Source organism: Molossus molossus, unplaced genomic scaffold (genome assembly GCF_014108415.1).
Source record: "Molossus molossus isolate mMolMol1 unplaced genomic scaffold, mMolMol1.p scaffold_m16_p_10, whole genome shotgun sequence".
In the NCBI taxonomy this organism is placed as follows: domain Eukaryota; kingdom Metazoa; phylum Chordata; class Mammalia; order Chiroptera; family Molossidae; genus Molossus; species Molossus molossus.
This window is the reverse complement of record NW_023425345.1, coordinates 99529878-99554053: the sequence shown is the minus strand read 5'-3', so window position 1 is coordinate 99554053 and position 24176 is coordinate 99529878. Positions and strand designations below refer to the sequence as shown.

Below are 24176 nucleotides of genomic sequence, written 5' to 3'. Positions count from 1 at the left end.
GTAAATCATACCTTTAGAAAATTTTTAGTTTTAACAGGTGAAAGGGGGAGTAAATAAACTATAAATGACATTTAAAGATTCTTTTAAAAAATGTTTGTATAGATGTATATAGATGCTATATCTATATCTATATCACATATATGTATTTCTAAACCTATAAATAGGATAAGAAAATGCAATGTATTACTGCAGGAAGGAAAAGCTTTTTTATTTTTAAATGTTTTTTTCTTTATTGATTTTAGAGAGGGAGAGAGCAATAGAAACACTGATGAGAGAGAACATCAACTGGTCGCCTCCTACACGCCCCGCACTGGGGATCTAGCCCACAACCTGGGCATCTGGCCCACACCTGGGAATGTGCCCTGACTGGGAATCGAACCAAGGACCTCTTGGTGCATCGGTCGACGCTCAACTACTGAGCCACACCAGCCAGGTGAGGGGAAAGCCTTTTTTTAAAAAAGTTCAGTCCTTTGACCTGGCTGGTGTGGCTCAGCATTTAGAGCGTCGGCCTGCGGTCCACAGAGACCCGGGTTTGGTTCCCACTAAGGGCACATACCTCAGTTGCAATTTGTCCCCGACCCTGGTTTGGTCGTGCGGGAGGCAGCCACTCGATGTGTCCCTTTCACATCTATGTTTCTCTCTCTCTTCCTCTCTCTCCCTCCCACTCTATCCGAACAAAAAATTAAAAAATGTCGTGGGGTGAGGATAAAAATAAAAAATAAAAAAAAAGTCCAGTCCTTTTATGAGGTCCCAAGGACTTTTATATAATCATTTCTGCAAATTGCAAATATACATAAACTCAAACTCAAATTTTTTTATTTTATTGAAATAAAGTACTCTTGTTTAAGCGAGTTTTTATTTTGCTTTAACTGTAGAGGAATTACTAAATTAAATTAGCAAAATGTTTCTTGTCACTGGCACATCCATATTAGACTTTACAGAGTCCCCAGGAAGAAGACTGTATTTTAAAAGGAAAAAAGGGGCCTGGCCAGTGTGGCTCAGTGGTTAAGCGTTGACTCATGCACCAAGAAGTTGCTGGTTCAATTCCTGGGGCAGGGGCATTCAGGGGGCGGCCAGCTGATGTTCTCTCGTCGATGTTTCTGTCTCTCTCTCCCTCTCCCTTTCTCTCTAAAAATCAATAAAAGAAAAAAAAAAAACAACATAAAGAAAAAGAAAAAATGGGCCCAGCCAGTGTGTCTAAGTGGACTGAGCATTGACCCATGCAGTGAGAGGTCATCGGTCAAGGTACATGCCTGGGTTGCGGGCTTGAACCCCAGTAGCGGGTGTGCAGGAGGCAGCCGATCAATGTTTCTCTCTCACATCAGTGTTTCTCTCTCTCCCTTCCTCTCTCTCTAAAAAAATCAATAGAAACATATTAAAAATAAATAAAAATGATACAGATAAGATGTGCTATAAAGAAGCCTATTTTATTATTTGGGAAAACTCAAAGGCTTAGAAGTTACTTATGAGTCAATGTAAACTGTCTACACATAGTTAAATTTGATCTTTAAGACCTCCCCAAATCAGAACATAGCAAAATGAATCATCAACTATACACACACACACACACACCAAAGTTTACTAGATAGACAGTAAGAGAACAAAACATTCATAGCATTTATACTAAGTAACAAAATTTTATATATGGAATTATTTGTTTTAAAATGTTTTCTATTTTAAAATAATCCTATTGCTTTTCTAATCAGTTACACAATTAGAATAAAATAATAAAAATAAGGTTTAGATATTCGAATACAAATATGTAAAATAAGTAGACTATGGCCAAGAAAGGGCAAAATAAGACAAGCCAAATAAACACTTCCCTTCAGAAAACACTGGCCAAATATATCAAGAGATCATACAAAAGATAAATGTAATTCAATTTACTATAGGGAATAAGTTACATTTCACTTATTGCTGAGTGGCACACACATTAACCTACTTGATAATGCATTATGGTCTAAAATAAGGAAAGTTAACTTTTTAGCAAAAATTAATAATAATCACATAGTGACTAAATTTTCAAATAAAATAGAAGAGTATTACTGTTCTTGCCTTTGTACTATCTGATGTACCTATTCTGGGACATCTCCCTTTTGCCCTAGTGGTATATTATCTATGGTATATTTCTCACGTAACTATAACTTACATAGCTGTTCAAGTCACCTGGGAAACAAGAAAAGAATGTTACAATTTCAAGATAGAGTGCTCTCACTTTTGTCCAATTGGGATGGCCACTTGAACTATTCCAGGAAGATTTCAGCTGCATATCTAGTGGTTCTAATTAAGAAATGAGATTCCAGAAATGACTCATGTGTTGGCATAATTTGAAAACAAAAAATGTAATAATAAACTTACATCTGCGCTATACACAAATTAAGAGTGAACCTATCTCTACTTCATAACAAAAATATTTAAGGAAAATGTTTTCCAAGCTTTTATTTTTCTTGGCTGCCTGTCCTAAGTCCCAAAAGAGTAAGGTAGACAGTATTCTGGGAAATGAAAGAGCCTTTTGCTGCTTCCTGTGCCAGCTGGAATTCTGACAACACCTCTGAGATGCAAGATGTCCCAATTTTTCAGTAAAACTGTCTTTCTCTGGGTATGGGGAATTTAATAAGAAAAAACATCTCTCAGTAAATCCTGCATCAAAACATGAACTGAATGGTGCTACTGACCAACAACCCTACTATTAGGTTAGAGAAATTTACCTCTGCAGGATTTTAAAAGGCCCAATCTCAGAGCAAAAAGCAAGTATTATTAATGTTAGTTCAGATTATATACAGGAGCAAAGCAAAACATTTTGACAAATAGAAAGGGTTCAGAAAAGCTAGATGTGGACACAGAAACTAAAAAACAGTAAAAACTTAAAAAAAAAAAAAAAAAGTGGATATAATTAATTCTTCTATGCCTAGCACTTCAATATGGAAGAAAACTGGGGTGTGGACCACCCCTGATGAGCTAAGATCCATAAGCCTTCACCAGATTACATAAAAGAGATTTTAGTCCTCATTCTTCACCTCCCTTCAGTATCTACTGTACTCAACCACTCCTCCTCCCTGGGTTTCTCCTTGAATGGCTTTCAAGATAATCAAACTTAGAAAAAAAATATGTCTTTATTGATTTTTTTAGAGAGAGAGGGAGAAAGAGAGAAACAATGAATGGCTGCTTCCGGTACACCCCCTACTACTGGGGATCAAACCCAAAACTGGGGTATGTGCCCTGACCAGGAATCAAACCAGGACCTCTCAGTCCATGGAATGATGCTCAATCCATTGAGCCACACCAACAGGTCCAAACTTCTTTTTTTTAAATGTTGCCTGTAACTCCGTTTCTTTTGTCACTTTTAAAACTCTCCTATCTTTGGCCCTGGCAGGTTTGGCTCAGCGGTTAGAGCGTGGGCCTCCAGAGAGACCCAGGTTTGGTTTCCGCTGAGGGCACGTACCTCGGTTGCAGTTTGTCCCTGGGCCCTGGTTAGGTCGTGCGGGTGGCAACCACTCGATGTGTCCCTTTAGCGTCAAGGTTTCTCTCTTTCCCCCTCCCACTCTATGTCCCACTCTATCTGAACAAAAAATGGAAAAATGTCCTTGGGTGAGGATTTAAAAAAAACAAAAACTCTCTTATCTTTGAATGGAGGCATTGTACTTTTAGGCTGTCCCCCATTTCTTGGTGAATTCATGTAATCTCATATTAGTATTATTTTTCCTTCAACTGAATGCCCACACTAATTTATATTTTTAGCCCTCTCTTCTTTCCTGAGGGCTAATTTCACATTCTTACTGGGGTTAAAGAAAAGTCAAAGATGACTCTCAGGTTCTTAGGCTATTTGCCTTTTTTTTTTTAAAAGAGAATTCTACAAACTTAATTACATCTTTCTGTCATGTAGACTAAGATCTGAAAAGTGGGGGGGGAAAAAAGCCCGAAGACAATATACATAATAATAATAGCAAAAAATGGATGCTAACATTGAGAGAACAAGAAAATCACCATGTAAAACCTAAACCTTAGCAATCTGGGATCATCTGGGATACAAGACCCCTTCCCTACCCCCAAAAATCAGAGATCTCTTTAGTCCACTGAGATCTCTTTAGACATTTGTATAAACTGTAAAACTGCACTGTACAATATAGTAGCCATTAGCTACATGACTAAAAATCTCAGTCTTCAGCCACACTAGCCACTCTAAGTGCTCAACAGCCACAGGTACCTTATTGGACAGCAGAGACAAAGAACATTTTGATCACCCCAGAAAGTTCTACTGCACAAAGCTGCAGTGCTGGTTCCACCTGCACTGAGTATGTTCTATGTGTAGACACCATGCTAGGCACAGTGATACAGAAAGATGAGTAAGAAAAGGCCTCTCTCTGCCTTCAAAGAGCACATATCTGTCTAGTGTACAAAACATAAAAGTATTTACAAGTTCTAGAGAGGCAATATTTACAAGAGTTATTGACCAAGGGGCCCAGCTCTGAATTTCAGACCAATTAGCTAGGATTCCAATCCTCTTCCCTATCTTTTTCTGCAGACCTGGCCTTGTTCAACAGGTGTTACAACTGTATGGCAAGTAATGCTGAGACGTACCACTACCTAGAAATCTGGGCTGTCAGAACCAGAAATGCTGAGATCTAAACAGGATTTAAGTTAGCTTTGTCTCTCTGGACTTAATGCCTTACATCGCTAGCAGCTCTTGGCGGGAAAGGGGGAGGGGGGCTGATCTGCCACTCTGGCTATTTTCCCGTGGTCCATTCTAGGAGACAACTGCCTCAACTATCACTTTGGGTCTGGAGGTCCCAGCATGTGCTGTGGCTAAGGGCCTGACAAAATGTGAAGGCATGACCAAGAAATTAAACCTGCAATTGAAGACAAGTCTCAGCAGCCAATGGAGCGTGAAGGGAGAGAAGAGGTACATTCTCAGCAGAAAGGGAAGACTAAGAAACCAGGGTGAAAGAGGTAAGCATGAAAGTTAATGGAAAGATTTATGGGCAAGCAGAGGATTCATTACAACTCAAACACAAGATGCATACAAGGGGGCAACAGCAGAAGATGAGACTGGATCTCAGCCCACCTACTAAGCCAACCTTTATTAAGTAAGCAGTCAAATGATGAGGTTTGTTTTCAAAAGACAAACCTGGGAAAAGAGTAAAGTCAGACAGTGGTGAATAAATAAAGGGGAACATATCTGGATGAAGACCTAGCTGAAGGTAAAGAAGAGCAAATTGATTTGAGAGACATTAGAGAAAACTGTCTCTAACTGCTGACAAAATCCATCTGGCACACAGCATCCAAAAAATGTTTGCTGCACAAGTTACTGAATAAAATAATGATCACTTAGATCAAAGAGAAGGGCAGAAAACAAAAACCACCAGGAATACAAACATTTAAGGAAAGGAATGGTAGAAGAAACAGTGAGAGAAACTGAAAAAGAATAAAGAAATCAAATGAGGCAATATTCCCTCTGCCTGTAGGGGGATTCCCCAAGATGTCTGGATGGCTTGCTCCCATCTCCTTCAGACCTCTGCACAAATGTCAACATCTTAGTGAGCTCTTCCTTGATCATACTATTTAAAATGGAACAACACAGACATACTCTCTTAGCACTCTCTAATCCTTTCCTGCTTTATTTTTATCTGCAGTAACAGCCTACGGTCCTCCCTCGCCACTTTGCGCTTCAACTTTCACGGCTTCACTCTATCGTGTTTTTTTCAAGTATGTTCATTAAAAAGTTGATCGAGACAGTGAAAATGATACAGTGCACGCTCGGTTGTCTGAGTCAATTATATACCCCTGTATTACAATTGAAATTGAAATTACTGTATGTATGGACTGTAGGCCTATGTATTTGAGCACCCCAGGAATCCTTCAATGCCAGGTCCAACTGCTGGACCACTCCTTGTGTGTGGGCAATAACTTTTTTCCAAAAAATTGAATGTTGTGAAACCAAGACAATCAGAGCGTGCTGTTCACTGATTGGCTCTCCTATCCTCTTCCTATCCTGGCCACTGATTGGCTCAGCCTCATGCAAGTTCATTTCTCTCATACACGCTTCTACATCGCTACATATCGGAAATATCTTTGCTTCTGTGTTTGTGATTTCTGAGAACTTTCATCTAAGCCCCACAATGGCTCCTAAATGTGCTGCTTCTTCTAAGCCTTCTTTTCTCCTTCCTTCCTTCCTTTTCTAAGCCTTCTTTTCTCCTTCCTTCCTTCCTTCCTTCCTTCCTTCCTTCCTTCCTTCCTTCCTTCCTTCCTTCCTTCCTTCCTTCCTTCCTTCCTTCCTTCCTTCCTTCCTTCCTTCCTTCCTCATCCTCACCCGAGGACATTTTTCCATTTCTTGTTCAGACAGAGTGGGAGAGAGAGAGAGGAAGAGAGAGAGAGAGAGAGAAACATCGACGTGAAAGGGACACATCAAGTGGCTGCCACCCGCACAGCCAACCAGGGCCTGGGACAAACTGCAACCGAGGTACGTGCCCTTAGTGGGAACTGAACCCGGGTCTCTCTGGACCGCAGGCTGATGCTCTAACCGCTGAGCCAAACCGGTCAGGGCCTTCTAAGCCTTCTGATGATGAAACTAAGCGCTAGAGGAAGATGCTTACCATCCAGAAGGTGAAACTCATAGATATGATCAAAGATGTAAAGAAAATAGTGGAGGTTGCCCGCCATTATGACTTGCATAGGTCTACCGTTCGCTCCATCCGTAAAGATGAAAAGAACATCCGTGCAATGGCTATTGTCTCTTTCAACAAGGAAGCAAAGCGCATTGTGACAAGTTGTAATAAGTTCATAGTGAAAACGGAGTCTGTCCTAGCCGTTTGGATCAGCGACAGCCGCAAGAAAAACATTCCATTGGATTTGCTGGTCATAGGGAGAAGGCGAGGCAGCTCTATCAGCGCTTTATGGCGGAAGAACCTCAACCAGGACCCTCTTCTGCAACATTCATGGATTTCACGGCGAGCAAGGGCTGGCTCGAGAAGTTCCAGAAGAGGTAACATCTGAAGAGTGTCATTCTCCACAAAGAAACTGCCTCTGCTGACCAGCCTGCAGCAGAGGACTACGTGAACAACACGTTCCAGAAGATCCTTGAGGAGGGTGAGTATCATCCAGAACAGGTGTTCAATACAGACTGTTCTGGAAAAGAATGCCTTCCCGGACATTCATTTTCAAGGATGAGGCCAAGGTCCATGGCTTCAAGGTGTATAAGGATCGCGTGACTATCGTTATGTGTGGAAATGCTGCTGAGGGATTTTTGCTCAAGCCTGCCCTTATCTACAAGGCCAAGAACCCTAGGGCCCTGAAGAATAAAAATAAGAACCTGCTGCCAGTGCATTGAATGCACAATGACAAGGGCTGGATCATGAAGCAGCTGTCATTGGACTAGTTCCACTAGTCCTTCACCCCCCAAGTCAAGCCATATCTCGTGGAAAAGGGACTCGATTTTAATGTCCTCCTCATGAACAATGCTGGAGGTCATGCGCAAGACCTAGCCTATGACAGTGTGCAGATTGAGTTCCTTCCTCCCAACACCACTTCGCTGATTCAGCCCATGGATCAAGGCGTTATTCACACATTCAAGGCCCTCTACATGCAAAACACCCTGCAGCAGCTCTTCAAAGGCATGGACCTTGAGGAGAACTTCTTGCTGAAGGAGTACTGGTGGCAGTATACCATCGCGACCTGTCTGAAGAACATCCAGACTGCACTGAATGACATAATGACGGAGACCATGAAATGAAGGCCAGCTGGAAGATGTTGTGGTCTGAAACTGTCCACGACTACAGAGGATTCACCCCAGAGGATATATAAGCAACTTGGCAGTGGATTAGGCAGTTAGGCTAGCCCGGATGCTGGGAGGAGAAGGTTTCAGGGATATGACCCACGGTGATGTGGATGAGCTGCTGGAGATACATTCAGATCCCTTAACTGATGAGGATCTGGTGGAGATGACTATGTCTGTGAGAGAGAAGAAGAAAGAGCAGCCAGAGGTTCCTGGGGGTCAGAAGGAGGAAGTTGGCCTTACACCTGAGCGTTTCTCGCAAGTTGTGAGAACTATTAAGGTAGTACAGGACATGATTGGCGAATAAGACCCGCAAATGATGCATGCACTATGGTTCCGGAATGCACTTAATGGAGCAATAGAACCCTACAAAAGCCTCCTCACACATATGAAAAGACAACGCCAGCCACTGCCTATCACAATGTTCTTCAGCCGCGCGCACCCAGATACCCACTGCCTACTCCTAGTACTCCAGTGGAAGACGATGACAACACACCTGCTGAAGATACTGCACCACCTGAAGACTTTCCTACTGAGGCCGTGCCTTCAGAGGAGCAGTAATGTTGCTCTTCTTTGCTGTGCAGTACATCTCATCTTCATCGCTTCATCATCAAACAAGTTGCACTGTTTACATAGGTTAGTGGTTGTGTGTAAGAACTGTGTGTGTGTGTAATTAAATATACAATAATAATATGATATTTGTAACGTCTAATATGTCTTATTTTCTCTAATCTATTGGGTAATACAAGTGTAATGGTGACTAAAGGGTGTTATTTCATTTCTAGAGGGCTCTAATAATGCTAACAAACGTATTTAGAAAATCGTAAACAGGTTTTCTATGCTCTAACTGCGAAAATATTCGATTTATAAATAAAGAGTCCTACTTCACAGAAATTCATTTATCGTGGTAGAGTCTGGAACTGATTAACTGCAATAAACGAGGGCCGACTGTATTATAGTTATAGAGTAATGAATTTTACAGCTGAAAACATCATTCACAATACTTAACAGACACACCACAAATCTACCACTTCAAGTATCAACATTCTCAATTTCCATTACAAATTTCTAATTCTTTTCTGATGTTTTGACTACTATTAAATGTTAAACAAAGGCAAGAAGCTACAATTGAAATACTGGAATATTAGTATAATCACAGCCATTAGTGTTTTGTTTTGTTTTTTAAATTTTTTTTCTTTATTGATTTGAGAGAGAGAAAGGGAGAGGGAGAGACAGATAGAAACATCAATGAGAGAGAACACTGATTGGCCACCTCCTGCCCTCCACTGGGGATCATGCCCACAACCTGGGAATCAAACCGGCGAACTCTTGGTGCATGGGTCGATGCTCAATCACTAAGCCACACCAGCCGGGATGCCATTAGTTTAAAGATATAGTGAAACGGATATGACATAGGAAGGTAAAGAATGGCCAAAAAGTTAGAAAAGTAAAAAAGATCCAAGAACACAAAAAAGCTGGCTTCAGGAAAATTCCCAAACATGATTATGCTCCACTTTCCTCATTAATAAAATGCAGCTAACACTAGCACTTACCTACTGATAGGCTTGTTCAGATATATTTTTTTGAGGATTAAATCCTTTTTAAGTAATAAGCTTGGCATAGTACCTATCACAGTCATTTACTGCTTTAATCCACAAATATTCATAAAGAACCTACTACACAAAAGGTGCCATTCCAGGTACTGGCTATAGTGGCAAATGAAAGATACATACCTACTCTCTCAGAATCTGCAGCCTACTGGAAAGACGAACAGATGAATTACAAAGTGTGACGAAAGCTATGGAGAAAGTCTGTAGGGCCCTGAGACAGAAACCAAGGGAGTGAGAAAATTCAACTTTAACTTTTTAAACGTGATCAGGAAAAGTGTTTCTGAGGACAGAAAAGCCTTTACCCATATGAGGGAATGGAAGTACAGTCGGCCCTCATTTATCGCGGTTAATCAGTTCCAGGCTCTACCGTGATAAACGAATTTCCACAAAGCGGGATTCTTTATTTACTATACAGTCGTCCCACGCCACTTCGCGATAGAGTGAAGCTACGAAAGTCAAAGCAGAAAGTGGCGAGGGACGGACGACTGTATACGACTGTATAACAAAAATTAAATGTGTCCTAGTCTTAAATGTAAAACACGAACACACACGCACACACAAGAAGTATACTGGTAAGTGTTTTAGGCAAAAGGACTGATAATATGTGTGAGTGTTCAGCCGAGCTATGTGAAGAGCTCGTGGCTTATATGAGAAACTGAGAGGAACCGAGGACACTAGAAGAATAGCAAGCTAATGAAATAGGATCATAGAGACAGACAGGAGCCAGATGATTCAGGACTCTGCAGGGCCATGGTAAGGATGTGTGATCTTATGCCATGAGAATTTATTTTTCAATGGAAATCTGCTGAAGTTTCCTGTTTTTCAGAGGAAAGATAATTCAATTTATGTCTTATAAAGATCACTCAAGCTATTTCTGGAAAATGTATTACAGGGGAATGTGAATAGAAGTGGAAGAATTAGTTTCAAGACTAATGCAGAAGTCCAAGACAGAGACGGTGCTTGCAATAGGGTGGCAGTATGGAAATAAAGAAAAGTGGATGGATTCCACATATATTTTGAAATGGAATGAATTTGGGGGATGAGGGAAAGGGAGGAATCAAGGATGACTCCTAGATGTCTGACTTAAGCAAACTGCTTAGCTGATGGTGCATGCCATGGTAAGTAACATAGTTAAGTATTTAATTAATTTTAGCCAAAAAAGAAAGGACAATTAGGTCAAGCTATGAGGGAATGGCAATAACAGACTAAAAACAACTATGAAAGTGAGAAATAAAATACAAAACTAACAAACAAAAAACCCTGCTATTTGAAGGTATGAAGAGAGCAACCAAAAGAGCCAGGACATTAGGGGTCAAGAGACGCTAGAGAAAGGAACACATTGAGAAGATCCTCACTTTTTCTCCTAGAGGTATCTGCCAATTACCAGTACAGAGCCAGGAGCCACAAGGAAAGCAGCACCCAGGCCCTGGTATCAGTCTCACTGTGCTGGGAAGACAAAAATTGGAATTCTGTACTACCACAGTAGCTAGGAATTGAGGCTCCCAGATAAAAGAATGAACCCCATATTCTGCTCAGTTTTTGCCCTCCCAGAGGGAATATGCTGAATCATAAACAGGACTGACAGACAGGAAAACCCAGCAAGAAGATGCTGCAAAGAGGCTAAGAAAGCTAAACAGAGCTTTTCCCAGCTTCAATGCTTGGATTTCAGGGCCTGTCAAAAAAGACACATCTTAGTAAATATTCCAAACTTTCAAGTGAAACCTAGAAGCGCTGTGCACTAGAAGTGAGGCTATCTGAATTTTTTGATTGCCCTGAATTCCACCATAGGTCATATCAATAACTAATGAATCAAAGTGATCCATGTTTTTCTAACTGCCTGCCAGAGAATATTAAATCTTATCTGGAGAAAGATAATATGATTCTGTTCCTCTATAATTTTTCATCACAATGTTAATAAAACATTACCAAGTATTCTACCAAAAAAGGATCAAATAATCAAAAGCCAGACAACAGAAACAGGCTTATGGGTGATCTAGATACTAGAGTCATCAGACGAGAACATTACAACAATAGATGAAAACTTTATGAGAACTTGAATCTGTGTGAATTTTAAGACTGAAAATACAAAACCCAAAATTAAGAACTCAATAACTGGGTATACCTGGATATTGAACAGGAAAGACATGATAGGTAAACTTGAAGATAGATCAGTGAAAAATATCAAATGGGAGGGGGGGCTGTGAAATGACCTAACATACGTGTAACTGTAGTCCCAGAGGAAAGAAGAGAATCTGGATGGAAACAGTATTTAAAGAATACCAGCTAAGAAAATTCCCAAAGTGACAAAAGAAAGCAAGCCACAGATTCAAGACATTCTACAAATGCCATGCAGAATTACAATAAAAGCCACTCATAAGCACACAATATGGTCAGGTGCTACTTAACCACAAATAAGTTCTGAGAAACTCATCATTATGTGATTTCATGCCTGTGTGAACATCAGAGTGCACTTACACAAACCTGTATGGTACAGCCCACTGCACACCTAGGCCATATGGTCTAGCCTATTGCTCCTAGGCCACAAGCCTATACAGCATGTTACCGTACAAAATAACACGAGATTAATAACAAGAGAAAATGACATGATCAAGAGACACTGTACAACAATGGTAATGTATTTGTGGCCACTCTTAGCCTCAAAATATAAAGGTAAAATTTGAGAGAACTAAAAGAACACAGAAAAATCCTTGCATGGTTGCAGATTTTACCACACTTCTCTTTTGAGTTATTAAAAATACCAAAAAAGTCAGTAGTGATAGGCTTTGAACATAATAAATTTGATTTAAATATTAAGCACACCACACTCAATTTTCTAAAATTAGCTGTAAAGCAAGTAACAACAAATTACTCAAAATTGAAATCATGGAAAGAATAACCCTAAAACCACAGTAGTATTAAACACCATTATCAACAACAAAAATATAGCTTTAAAAAAATCCCCAAATGCTTAGATATTATACCAAATACTATTTCTAAATAATCCATGGGTCAAAGAAGAAACCACAATGAAATTTTTTTTTAATCCTCATTCAAGGACATGTCTGCATTTATCTTCAGATAGATCAAGAGGAAGAGTAGGAGAAAGAGAGAGAGAGAAGCATCTACGTGAGAGAGACACATCGACTGGCTGCCACCCGCACAATGCCAACCGGGGCTGTGACGAACTGCAACCAAGGTACACGCCCTTAGCAGGAACCAAACCTAGGACTATGGTCCGTGGGCTGACGCTCCAACTGCTGAGCCAAACCAGCCAGGGCCCACAACAAAATTTTTAAAATATGTTTAATTGAGTGATATATAAAAATATATCAATATTGTGAGATCCAGCTATAGTTGCATTTATATGAAAATTTCAGATTTAAATGCACATGTGAGAAAAATAAAGATTGATCACTAATAAATTGGGTATCCATCTCAAGAAACTTGAAAAATAACAGCAAGTTATTTTTTTTCAAAAACAGAAGAAATAAAGGTAAAGCAGTACCCAATAGAAAATGTAAAATTTAAACCTGAAAGTTGGCTTTAAAAAACTGATTGAGATCAACAGAAAGCACAAATTACCAAAAAGCAGATTTTACAAAGCAGATACAATTACAGACATCAAAAAGATAACAAAATAATATTGTGAAAATTTTTAAGCCAAATAGAAAAATTTAGATAAAATTGACAAATCCCTTGAAAATCAAAACCTGTCAAAATTGACAAATAAGTAACAGAAAATGAGAATAATCCTATATGTATTAAAGAAATAGAATCAATAATCGCAAAGAAAACTCCAGATGGTTTTACTAGTAAATTCTTCCAAACATTCATGGATGAAATAAAACCAATCTTCACAAACTCTTCCAAAGAATAAAAACATTTCCCAACTTATTTTATGAAGTCAGCATAACACTGATGCCTAAAGCTGTCAAAGACTTTACAAGAAATTAAAATCAGTAGTCAATCTTGTTCATAAGTAAAACTAAAAACACTGTAAATAAAATATAATTTAGCATATAAAAAGGATAAAGCATAATGAAGTGAAGTTTATCCAGAAATACAAGAATATTTTAAAATTAGTAAATATGTATCTCTCCAACTCACCAAATTTTTAACATATATCCAACACACAGCAACTATATTCCTAAGAATTTTATCCTAAGAAAATTATCAGACAAGGAAAGACATATGTGTTAAAATATGCATTATTTCACTGTTTATAACAGCTTTTAAATGCCCATGAATACAGAATCAGCCAAACAATGTTTGTACATCTATCAGAATCACTTCAAAATTCTATCTGTATGGTAGCTGTTCATGATATATGACTAAATGAGAAAGACACAAGATACAAAAGCGGGAATATTTCTAAGGCAAAGGCACTAATTTTATTTGAAAGTAAAGAAAATTAAACATATATCATGAGAGAACATTTTGTCTAGACACAATGAATTGCCACCTTAATTTAAGTTCACAAACAGAAGATATAATGCCTAACTTAGACAATTTCCTTCAGTGGAAAGAACATTTTCTTCTCAAAATCTAGTCACAGAAAATTGCCCACGTATGTATTTTATTTACACCATAAAATAGATTTAAATCAATCAACAGAGACTCTGCATCATACATTAGCAGTTCTAGTATGAAGACAAAAACAAAATACCCTGAAAGCACTAAATCGTTACATAGCAATCTCGTTTACATATATAAAACAACAAAGTTTCTGCATTCAAAGTGGTAAGTTTACAGGGAAAAAAAATCTATTCTATATATAAGATATACAAAGAGAACTCAAAGCTCCAAACACTATAAAGAAAACTGCCTTTAATTTTAGCAATTAATAAAGACAATTCGCCTTCATTAAAATCGTTCCAACCCAGAGATTATATATAGTATTTTGCAAACATATTTAAATAGGTGTCATCTCTACTGGACCCTGCTAGCTCAGAGCAATCAGCAGTGACTGCATGGAACAAGGTCTTGGAAAGTAATCTGAGGTATTCTGTTTAGGGAAGTATGCCTGAGGGATTTAGCAAGATTCGCTCAGGTATGGCAGGAGGTAAGGGCTTAGTATGTTTATTATGTACATTAACTACTATTGCCATCAGACCCAAATTCTTCTCCTAACTCTATATTTTACTAGCTACATGACCTCAAAGCTCCCTATCCTCTCTGAACCTAGGCTGTGAGAAAGTAAAAATAATCTCTGCTGATAATCACACTGTCTCTAAAAGACAGACAAGTCCAACAGAAGACAATAGACAGACAACAATTTCTCCCAAGGCCATGCTGCAGCACCAAAATGACTAAAGACCCTCCCAACCCCTTTCATTTTTCCTGCCTCTTACACAAAGATGGCTAAGACATCCAATTACTAACCTCCCCCCACTTCATGTGTGACAGCATTCTATCCAGGGCTAGTCTCCACCTACCCTGGTCGCTAATTAGAATCATACTGCACTGCCTGAACAGTACCAAAAACTTCATTCCCTCTTCCTGAGACTATGCAGGGTTCCTCAGGCAAGTGCTCTTCCTTGCTGCAGCAAATCAACAAACCTAACTCGTTCCATTACAGATGCATTCTATACCTGGTGTACAGTAGCAGTTTTATCTATAAACCAACTATATTTACCCAGGATCACTGTGAGGATTAGATTAAATGTTATCTTGTAAAATGCCAAGAACCTACTTGGTGAAGAGCAAGTACAAAACAATTATTAGCTTCTCTCCCCTATGAGCTCAAAATAAAGCTAAACATGTCATTTTATGTTTTTAATCATCTACGTAGTTCTTTACTATCAAGAATCGACATCTCTGCCAAACATGCTAAATGCCAGAAAATAAGCCCCTCAAGTAAAAAGAACTCTTGGTTGTCCATGAAATAAAGATCATACATTTTGCCATGGGGCAGCTCCTGAAAATTCTATTTAGACAACATTTGCTCATCTTTAACACACTTTATTCTAATAAACTTTAAAAATCTGGTTTCCACACCCGGAGCAAATAAGAATTGGCAACTGTAAATAGCTAGATAGGGATAGATAGGCATACTGACCACAGAAAAATATAATTGCTCAACAAGGTAGGAGACAGAAAAACTATAATTATCAAACACAAGAACTTAAAATGCTCAGAAATCTTATCTTATGCAGTCGCTTCTAAAATTTTTGACTGAAAATCCCAACTATAAAATACTTGAGTATATACCTTGATACATGCATATTCACTTATAAATCATAGATTTATGTATATTAACTATTTAAAATATTATAAATACTATTACTATTAATATATTAAGTGAGAGTACTGTTATTGAATATGCCTGTTTTTCAAAATCTTGCTTTCCCAATTTGCAAAATTCAATGTATTTTGACACTTGATTTTAACCAAGTCATCACAGTCATAACTAAAAAACCTAGCTCATGAAGATGCAGATCCATATAAAAGAATATGTCACTTACTGGTTTACTAAATCATCACTTTTCTATTCTATCACCAATATGCATAAGCTTTTATTAAAAACCTTATGTCAACGTTATTAAAATTTTATTTTTCCTGATGTCAGATATTTTTGCCAACTAAGCAAAATGTGTTGTTTTTTATGTTTCCAAAAAATGGATCCAAAGTCCACTGAAGATTTTTCAACATACTGGAAGTATCTAAACATGTTATTTATTTCTTTTAATTCATTCCTATTAATTCATTTCTCTCCAAAACATTAATTTCTTCTGAAAAGTAGGTACTTTCCCATTTATTGGTTAAAATGTCAATTTTGCCTTGAAGAAACAACTTAGTATTTGATTTCTCAAAAATATCTGCTGGGTAGCATACTATAAACAGCTTCTTGTCATCATGGAAAAAATCAGCATCTAGAATATTCATCCTTTGTAAAATAGAAATATGTAAGTATTAATTTTACAGCTCTTTTAAATATTTTGACAGTGAACCTCTGCTCCTACCTCAATAAAAAGTATCAGACGTTCTTTTAAAAACCAACTATATTTTTAAAAGTAACTATATAATATACTATAAGAGAAAAACTTGGAGAAACACATGGTGCTGCTGTTGACCTCTACATTACAGAATTCCCAGATCTTCTCTCAGCAAACTACACTTGGCATTGTAACCACCTGGATGTGACATCTCCAAACCAATCCACAATTAATTTAAAAGTTCAGTTCTTCCCCCTTTTTGAGGCACAAAATAAACAAACAGAAGTTCTAATATTTTCATTTTCAAATCTCAGTTGACTTCCTCATTGAACTTAGTAAATTACTGAACTAGTGAAGGAGCACAAAACTTCACAATCTGTATTAGATGCAGAGGGTATGACAGTTATAGTTCATAGCATGATACTTCATTACACAGAGAAGTACTCAATGAATGCTAACTGAACTGAGTCAATGATATTCAAATAATAGCTCTAAGTCGCCAAATATAAGTTAAATTATGCATAGCACATTACGATTAATAGGACAGTAATTCAAAATTGTTAGATTGGGATATGTCCAAAAACAACTTTCATGTACTTAGAAAATATACTGATTCAGTCAGAAAACTTACTGATTCAGAATATCTCACCCAGAAATTTCCAGTTACTATGAATTCTACAGTCACCTTCAATTTTACCCAAGAATGAGAGGAATTTTTAAAAAGTGTATTTAAGAAGCATATACATAATGGAGTACTATGCAGCTGTAAGAAAAAAAGATCTCTTATCCTTTGAGACGACATGGAGGGACCTGGAGAGTATTATTCTGAGCAAAACAAGCCAAGCAGAGAAAGACAAATAAATATCACATGATCTCACTTATTTGTGGAATATAATTAACATAACAGTCTGAGGAACAGGGTAGTCCCAGAGACGTGGAAGTAAGGTACAGATTGACAATCCCCAGAAGAAGGGGTAGGAGGGGAGAGATAAACCACAGAACTTATATGCATGTATGCATGAACAATGGACATGGACAACAAAGCTGGGGACAGGGCGGGGAGGGGGGAAGGGGGTATCAGTTGGGGAAAAAGAAGAAACATCTGTAACAAAAACAAATTAATTATATAAAAAAATTTTAAAAAAGAAGCATATATGTCAGTCTTCCAAAATACATTTACTGTTTCAATTATAAAAACTAATAGAGCCATTAGTACTTTATCCACTAAATTAAAAAACGTCAAGCCTTAATATTAAAAATATTTTTAATTGTCAATGTAGTAATAGAAGAAGGCATCATAGATTTCATATTTAACACCATTAGTAGTAGTAGTAGCAGCAGTAGTATGAAACAATATCTACTTTTTTCTATAAGTAACAAAGATAGTAAGTAATACTTCATGAATCAAGAAATCACATAGCCAGTTTTTCAATGTCCATCTATTTCAGAAAGTACAGGAGACATAAATATAAGACACATATCCACATTAATTTGGCATCGTAAAAAGATCATTAAATATACTGACAGAAAATGCTTCACAGGAAGGAAAGATCACTATGAGCTAGGATAAACTAAGAACTATTTTCACAGGCGAGGGACATGGGCTGGAGGAGGATTCAGAGCTAAAAAGAGCATTGAAAGCTATGGGAAATAATTTATTTGCTTTAGTAAAAATGAGTCATTCAAAACATCAAATATAAGACATATGCAAATAAAACAATTTAGAGAAAGTTTTCGTTAGAGATATATAATTTATTAAGCTTTTCCTCAAATCACACACTTATGTATAGAAGTGTTACCCTTTACCTTCATTCATAAAACCTCTCAACTTAAGTCGTAAAATAAGAGCTCTAGCAAGAGAAAGAAAAATTAAAGGAAGCTATAAGTAAATAGAAAATTTAGGACACTAGATCATAATATAGTCTTTTGTCAAAGTTAATAATTTTCTATTCTCTGGACCTTTTTCTAGCATGGCATTTCCCCCTAGTATATTTTCTATCTCTCATTCTAGTTTAACTTGGAAAAGTGATAAAAGTTCACTTTGAAAGGAAACTCATTTTAGTGATTTCCTGTCCACCAGAGGGCTCCAATATTTATTTCTTTCACAAATAAAAGAGATATAACATTACAATAAAAATATTCAATAAGTACTGAAAAAATTCAAATTATCATTATCTCATTTAACCCTAGACTAATAATTTTTACATCTGCTACAATATCCACATTAATAGTTCAAAAATATACAGGGCTTTTAACTGTTTTATCATCTAAAATGTTTCAAATACCAAAATTGCTTTGCCATTATTCTCACACTGTCAATTTCTCACTTAAGTAGGGTTTTCAATTTTATAGATATCATCAAGCACAATTTTAAGTCCAAATCTCTAAATGGTAGCTCAAATTTTTTTTAATACTTTTATAAATACAACTTATTTCTTGATAACATTCCTAATCCGGAAAATAAAAGTACCACCTATATACCTAGCCTTGGGCCTTATTACTAACAGATACAGTAAACATTATCTTTCAGAAAACCTATAGTTATTAACATAATTCATGCTACTATTATAAACAATGAATATTGCCCCATTATGACCTATGATTTGGGCTGAGAAAGAAATAATAATGAAAGTGAATCATTTAAATATAATGTATTATTCAATGAGGAATAAAGGGGGAACCTCTGTAATACTTTAAACAATAAAGAAAAAATAAATACCATGTATTATAATGATATTCTGTTTAGACATTCCCAGATTTTTTTCACAAGTAAATTATTATGCTGGAATAGTAGTAAATCTCTTAGTTCAAACTCAACCACTCTTAGCAAAAAAAAAAAAAAAAGCCAATATTTTATGTAAATACATTTATATTATTTATAGGACATATGTAAAGAATGTTAATTGGGAAAGTATCAACTGCAAATTTTTTTTTTAAAGAGTACAGCAAATCCATTCACTAGGGTGCACTCCCCCTCCAAAAAATCAACTTGCTAACTATGAATTATAAAGAGAACTTCTTATGGTAAACACAAAAATTTATTGACTGTTTAAAAATAAATTTTAAATGTGAGTTATATTTATAAAGCAAAAAAGATGCTAAAAATTTGATTTCAAAGTGAGTCACAATAATTGCCATAAGACTTTCCAAAAACATCAACTGATTTAGCAATTACTGTAGCTCAAGAATAAATGATCTCTAAAGAAAACATGACAGGGGTTGTGACTTCACTGCCCCACCTCATCTCCTAAACAGGATTTCCCTATATAATTGACATCGACCATTAACATGGAAAAGAGCTCAACATTTGTTTCTAAATAGCACATACTAGCTGTCACCACTTAGAAACTTGGAAATTTTACTGCACCTAGCAAAAATGCATGTATTCATACTTGAAAGAGCACAGTTCCTGATCAATTTAGAGTTATGCTGCAAGGAAAATGTCAGACTGTAGAAAGAAGTGGGGGTGGGAAGGCTGAGATTTTTCTGAGTGGTAAAATTGTTCTCGCTTTAAGTCATGAATAAAAACACAAATTAACTGTCATTATTTCTAATAAAGAGTTTAAAAATATGAAGCACTTAATCGACAAATTCTAACCAGTATTTAACTATGTTATATTTTTAAAAGTTAAGAATTGTAGGAGCATATCAAATGAAGGCGCTTCTTAAATAAAAATGTGAATACCAAATAAAGGTTTAAAAGGCTTTAACATGAGGGGTAGGGATGGATCTAAAGACCTCCAACAAGAGGAACAGCTAGAAAACAAGACATAAAAAAATATGCCGAACAATCTCATCTGAGCTGTACCTTAGACACATTCTGAAATAGCATCATCAGGATATTATATGTTTATTACATAATACTGCTGTGCCCTTGCATATCACCTTTAATCAAGGGATCTCAAAGCACTACAGAAGCATTAAGGCCTTAAAATACAGTCAGAAACAGAAAAAATTATATTTCATAATTGCAGCTATTAATAAAACCTTGCCACTACTTCCCAGTCCCGTGATCCAAATATTAGCTTCCAAACCTTCTCTGACTTGGAAACATATTTCCCAAATCATTTCAATTTGTGACCCATGCTACGCACATTCCAGCTTTCCTTCATCACTGGGCCTAAAGAAAGTAGTGGCACTGTTTTAATGACACAATCTATTTCACTCTAACTCTGTGACAGTATAGTGCATATCTTGCAGTGTGCAGGATGATATAAAATGGTGGCTTTATGGAAATCAAATTTTTACTGGAAGTGATGAGCCCAAGCACTTACCAGACAGCATTTTCCAGCTTAGTCCAAAGACCTCTCCAGGCGACTTCTAGAGAGGGGTAGAGGAAATCATGTCCAGCTATCTCTTTAAGTGGTCAGAAGACTATTCTCCTGTGTGGACACCAGGAGGAAAGGGAAAACCAAAAGGACAATGCACGAGTTTTAAGACTCAGGAAGGAGAGTGTAAGGTTGCTTGTGTGGCCACCCAAGAGACAAAACGTTGTGGTTCCTTCACATTTAAATAGCACATTAAATGGAAAATCCAATATAAGCAAAATGTCTTTAAACCAAGGTCAAAATACACCATTTAGAGTCATTTGATTTTTTAAATGATTTTAAAGTCTGTAAATGTGGTTTGCTCCTACAAAAACATCTGACATTTTAAAATGAAATCAGCAAAGTTCAATTTTATTTTTTTGCTGGAATACATGAACACTCAAATGTTAACTGAATGTAAGTAAATGTAACTATGCTCACATCAGTTCTTCCATAAACAAGATTAATCTTCTTGTTAATTGCATTATGTTTGTCCCTAGGACTGCAAAGTGTAATTTCACACTCAGACAAACCCACCTCCACCACTGTAAGTCTACATGGTTACTACTATTAGTCAACAAACTCACAACCTTAACGTTTACAAACAAAAAGAAAAGCATCAATAAACAGGAATACTTTTTGTTTCGAGTTCTCAACATTCAAGGATCAATAATGTGTTTTATTAGCTTTTAAAAGTCCAATGATGTAATTAATACAAACCACCAAATATTTGGTACTGAAAGTCCTGGAATATTCATTAAAAGACCCAATATACGGTCAGCCTGGATTTGTGAAAATTCCCAAACATCTTATTATTTCTGTTGCCATACTTGTTCACCTAGACCCTTCAAAAAGATCACCGCAAATTCTCGTGGACTTTTTCTTGACGAGATACAGATACTGGTTTCGCAGTGATCAGTCTGTACGGCGCGTTAATGAGCTCGTCGGTGTCGGGGCAAGATCCCGGTTTTCCTGTCTACCTGTCCCTAGCAGGGGCACGGTCCCGGCTCGGCCCGTCCCTGACGTCTTCGAAGCTCTAAGACACAAGTGTTCAAGACTTCAGGCAAGGAGAGAGCTCCGCTTGGGCTACCTCGCTACATTTTCCCGACTTCTCCATGGCCTTTAATGATTAAAACACAAACACAACGCCAGCAAACAAGAAACACCATACGAAAAGCAGTACTTTCGAAAAGGGGGAAACCAGAACGTCCAACTTCTCTAAATCTGCCAGCACGGTGGCTTTTCCACAGCGCCCTGCCAACTCGCACCCGCGCCCGCATCCTCTCTGATCAGATAACACTGGGAGCCACGATTACCCCGAAGGGCGTCGTGGCTCAGCCTCCACTCACCATATCTGCCGGGACATTGCTGGACATCTTGCCGCTTGATACACGCCGAGATGTTCACGCAAAATAAAATAAAATAAAAAAATTACAGAACGAACAACAAGGAGCAGAAGTCTTCAAGCCACAGAAATCAACGTCAACGATCTCGATCAGCTCGTGATGTGCTTTCCAAACACTCAGGGCTTCGGGAGCCCAAGTGGCGGCCTGGCCGGGGTTCGGCGCGGAAGGGAGCGCTCCCCGAGGAGCCAGCGGCCGGGCGGAGGGCACTCCGGGGGGGCAGCAGCCCTGGCGTCGTCAGCAGCAGCAGGGGCCCCAGGACCGGCCGCGCCAGGTGGACCGAGCCGAGTGACACCCGGGCATGGAGCGGTGGGAGGGGGTTAAGAGCGCCTTCCTCCTTCGCGGCCGGCAGTGATTCACCTCAGCCCGAGTCAGGTCCTCATTAAGCAGAATGCCCGGGCCGCAGGTACACAGATAACTATGCGGCTACACATGGGCGCGTGAGCGCTGAGTGGCCGGCGCGGGGAAGCGGCTCAGCTCGCGCCGCCGGGGCCGGGGGCCGGGCCGCCCGAAGCCGCGCTCAAGGGCATTTAACTCGTTGGGAGCCAAGGCCGAAGCCCGGGGCGGCGCGCGGGGACGCGGAGCTCGGGCTGGGCAGGGACCCACCGCCCCTCGGGGCTCAGGCCGCGGGCGCCTCCGGGCCGCAACGGCTCTCGGGGCGCATCGTCTCCGCTCCCCCGCGTTCCTCTCTGCGTGCCCCCTCCCCGGCCTCGCGAGCTCCCGCGACGCCGACTCCGCCGGTCCCCGGAAGAGGCCGGTCCTCCCTCTGCTCAGCCCGAGAGCGGCTTCCTCTTAGAGCTTCGTCTCGCCTCCTCCACTTCTCAGTCCCAAACGCCGCAGCCGCCTCCTGTCATCGCCCCTCAAGCCAACATGGCGGCGGCGGCGGCGGCGGCAGCTGCCAGAACGCGACTCGGGGACACAGGGAGCTCGCCCCCTCCCCCCTTTCGGCTGCCGCCCCCGCGCTCCCCTCCAGGACACCAAGTGCGTCACTACGGAGACCACCCTGGAGCTTCACGGGAAGTGTAGTCCGCGCGTCCTGGCCCGACTTCGAAGCCACGCCCCTCCTAGTAACAGTTGCTAGGAAAGGAAAGCTTGCTTTTGCCACGCTGTGGCCCAGAAGTTAGGTGTGACCTGGCGACTTATTTGGAGGGAAACAATTCTGCACAGAGAAGTTCCCTCCTGTACACTGTACATACAGAGTTAAAATATGGTTTACTTCTAAGCAGGATCATTCGTTTTAATGACAGCGCGCTCTCCACATCCTGCGATCTGAAAGCATTTTGTGGAGTGATTTCCTCTAAGTCTCAACATTACATTTGGAAGATCAGAAGCACTCATTGATTTCCAATGAGGTCATGCAAGTTCAACAGGAACACGGATCTTATTAAGCAGGGAAAATGTTTGAACATGTGTTTCCTGAAGACCCAAGGCCATAAAGCTACAATCTAGTTAATTGAAATGACCAAAAACTGTATTAGATACAATAGTGAATAGTGCCAAATCTCCACCAGGAAATAGCTGCTACAAACTACGTGAGGATTCACTAGTTTACCAGGCCAGCCTCTAAATTCTGTGTAACTCAAAATGTAAATTGAAAACCTATACACCTGCAGTGATTAGCAAAGAGCACAAAATAATACCATTAGTCAGTGACACATGAAGAATATGTCTACCCCAGATTTAGGAACAAAATGCAGAAACCACAAACGTCTATCTGAATCCATATTCATCTCTCTCTCAGTGCTCTGGCAGACTATTTTAGGAAGGGCAGTCTCAAAAAGACACCTGTGTAAAAATACCAGCAGACTTACTCTGAAAGCCACCTCTCCAAACTATAGCTTTGTGACCTCATCTGTAAGACAGGCTTGCCTACCTTCCACCGTTAGAGTGAGTTCATGCAGGGGAAATAGATTGCTTTGTAAGTAATAATGTATCATTTGTTGTGAAATGTTACTATGCAGCAAAAAACCTTGCCAGGCACTGCCATGCACCCGGAGTTTAAAAACAGATAATCCAGGCACTGTCCACAGGGAACTTACTGTCTGGCAGCTTGTTATTCCTCATAGCAACCTCTCCGGTCAGGTTTGTCTCATCAGGATGGAAACTCACAGAACATGTAGAGTGCCTGCCTCTTAAGTAGCCTGGCAAATTCC

The 24176-nt window shown here is 39.0% G+C and overlaps 1 protein-coding gene across 1 annotated transcript in view; it reads right to left on the bottom strand.

Moving 5' to 3' along the window:
* UBL3 (ubiquitin like 3) overlaps positions 1–22513 on the bottom strand; it is a 71961-nt gene extending 49448 nt beyond the window's left edge. Inside the window, exon 1 of the mRNA XM_036251915.1 lies at positions 21970–22513. Within this exon, the coding sequence (XP_036107808.1) occupies positions 21970–21996 (27 nt within the window). The 5' untranslated portion in view covers positions 21997–22513. The remainder of the gene's footprint in view (positions 1–21969) is intronic.
* Between the last annotated feature and the right edge of the window lie 1663 nt (positions 22514–24176).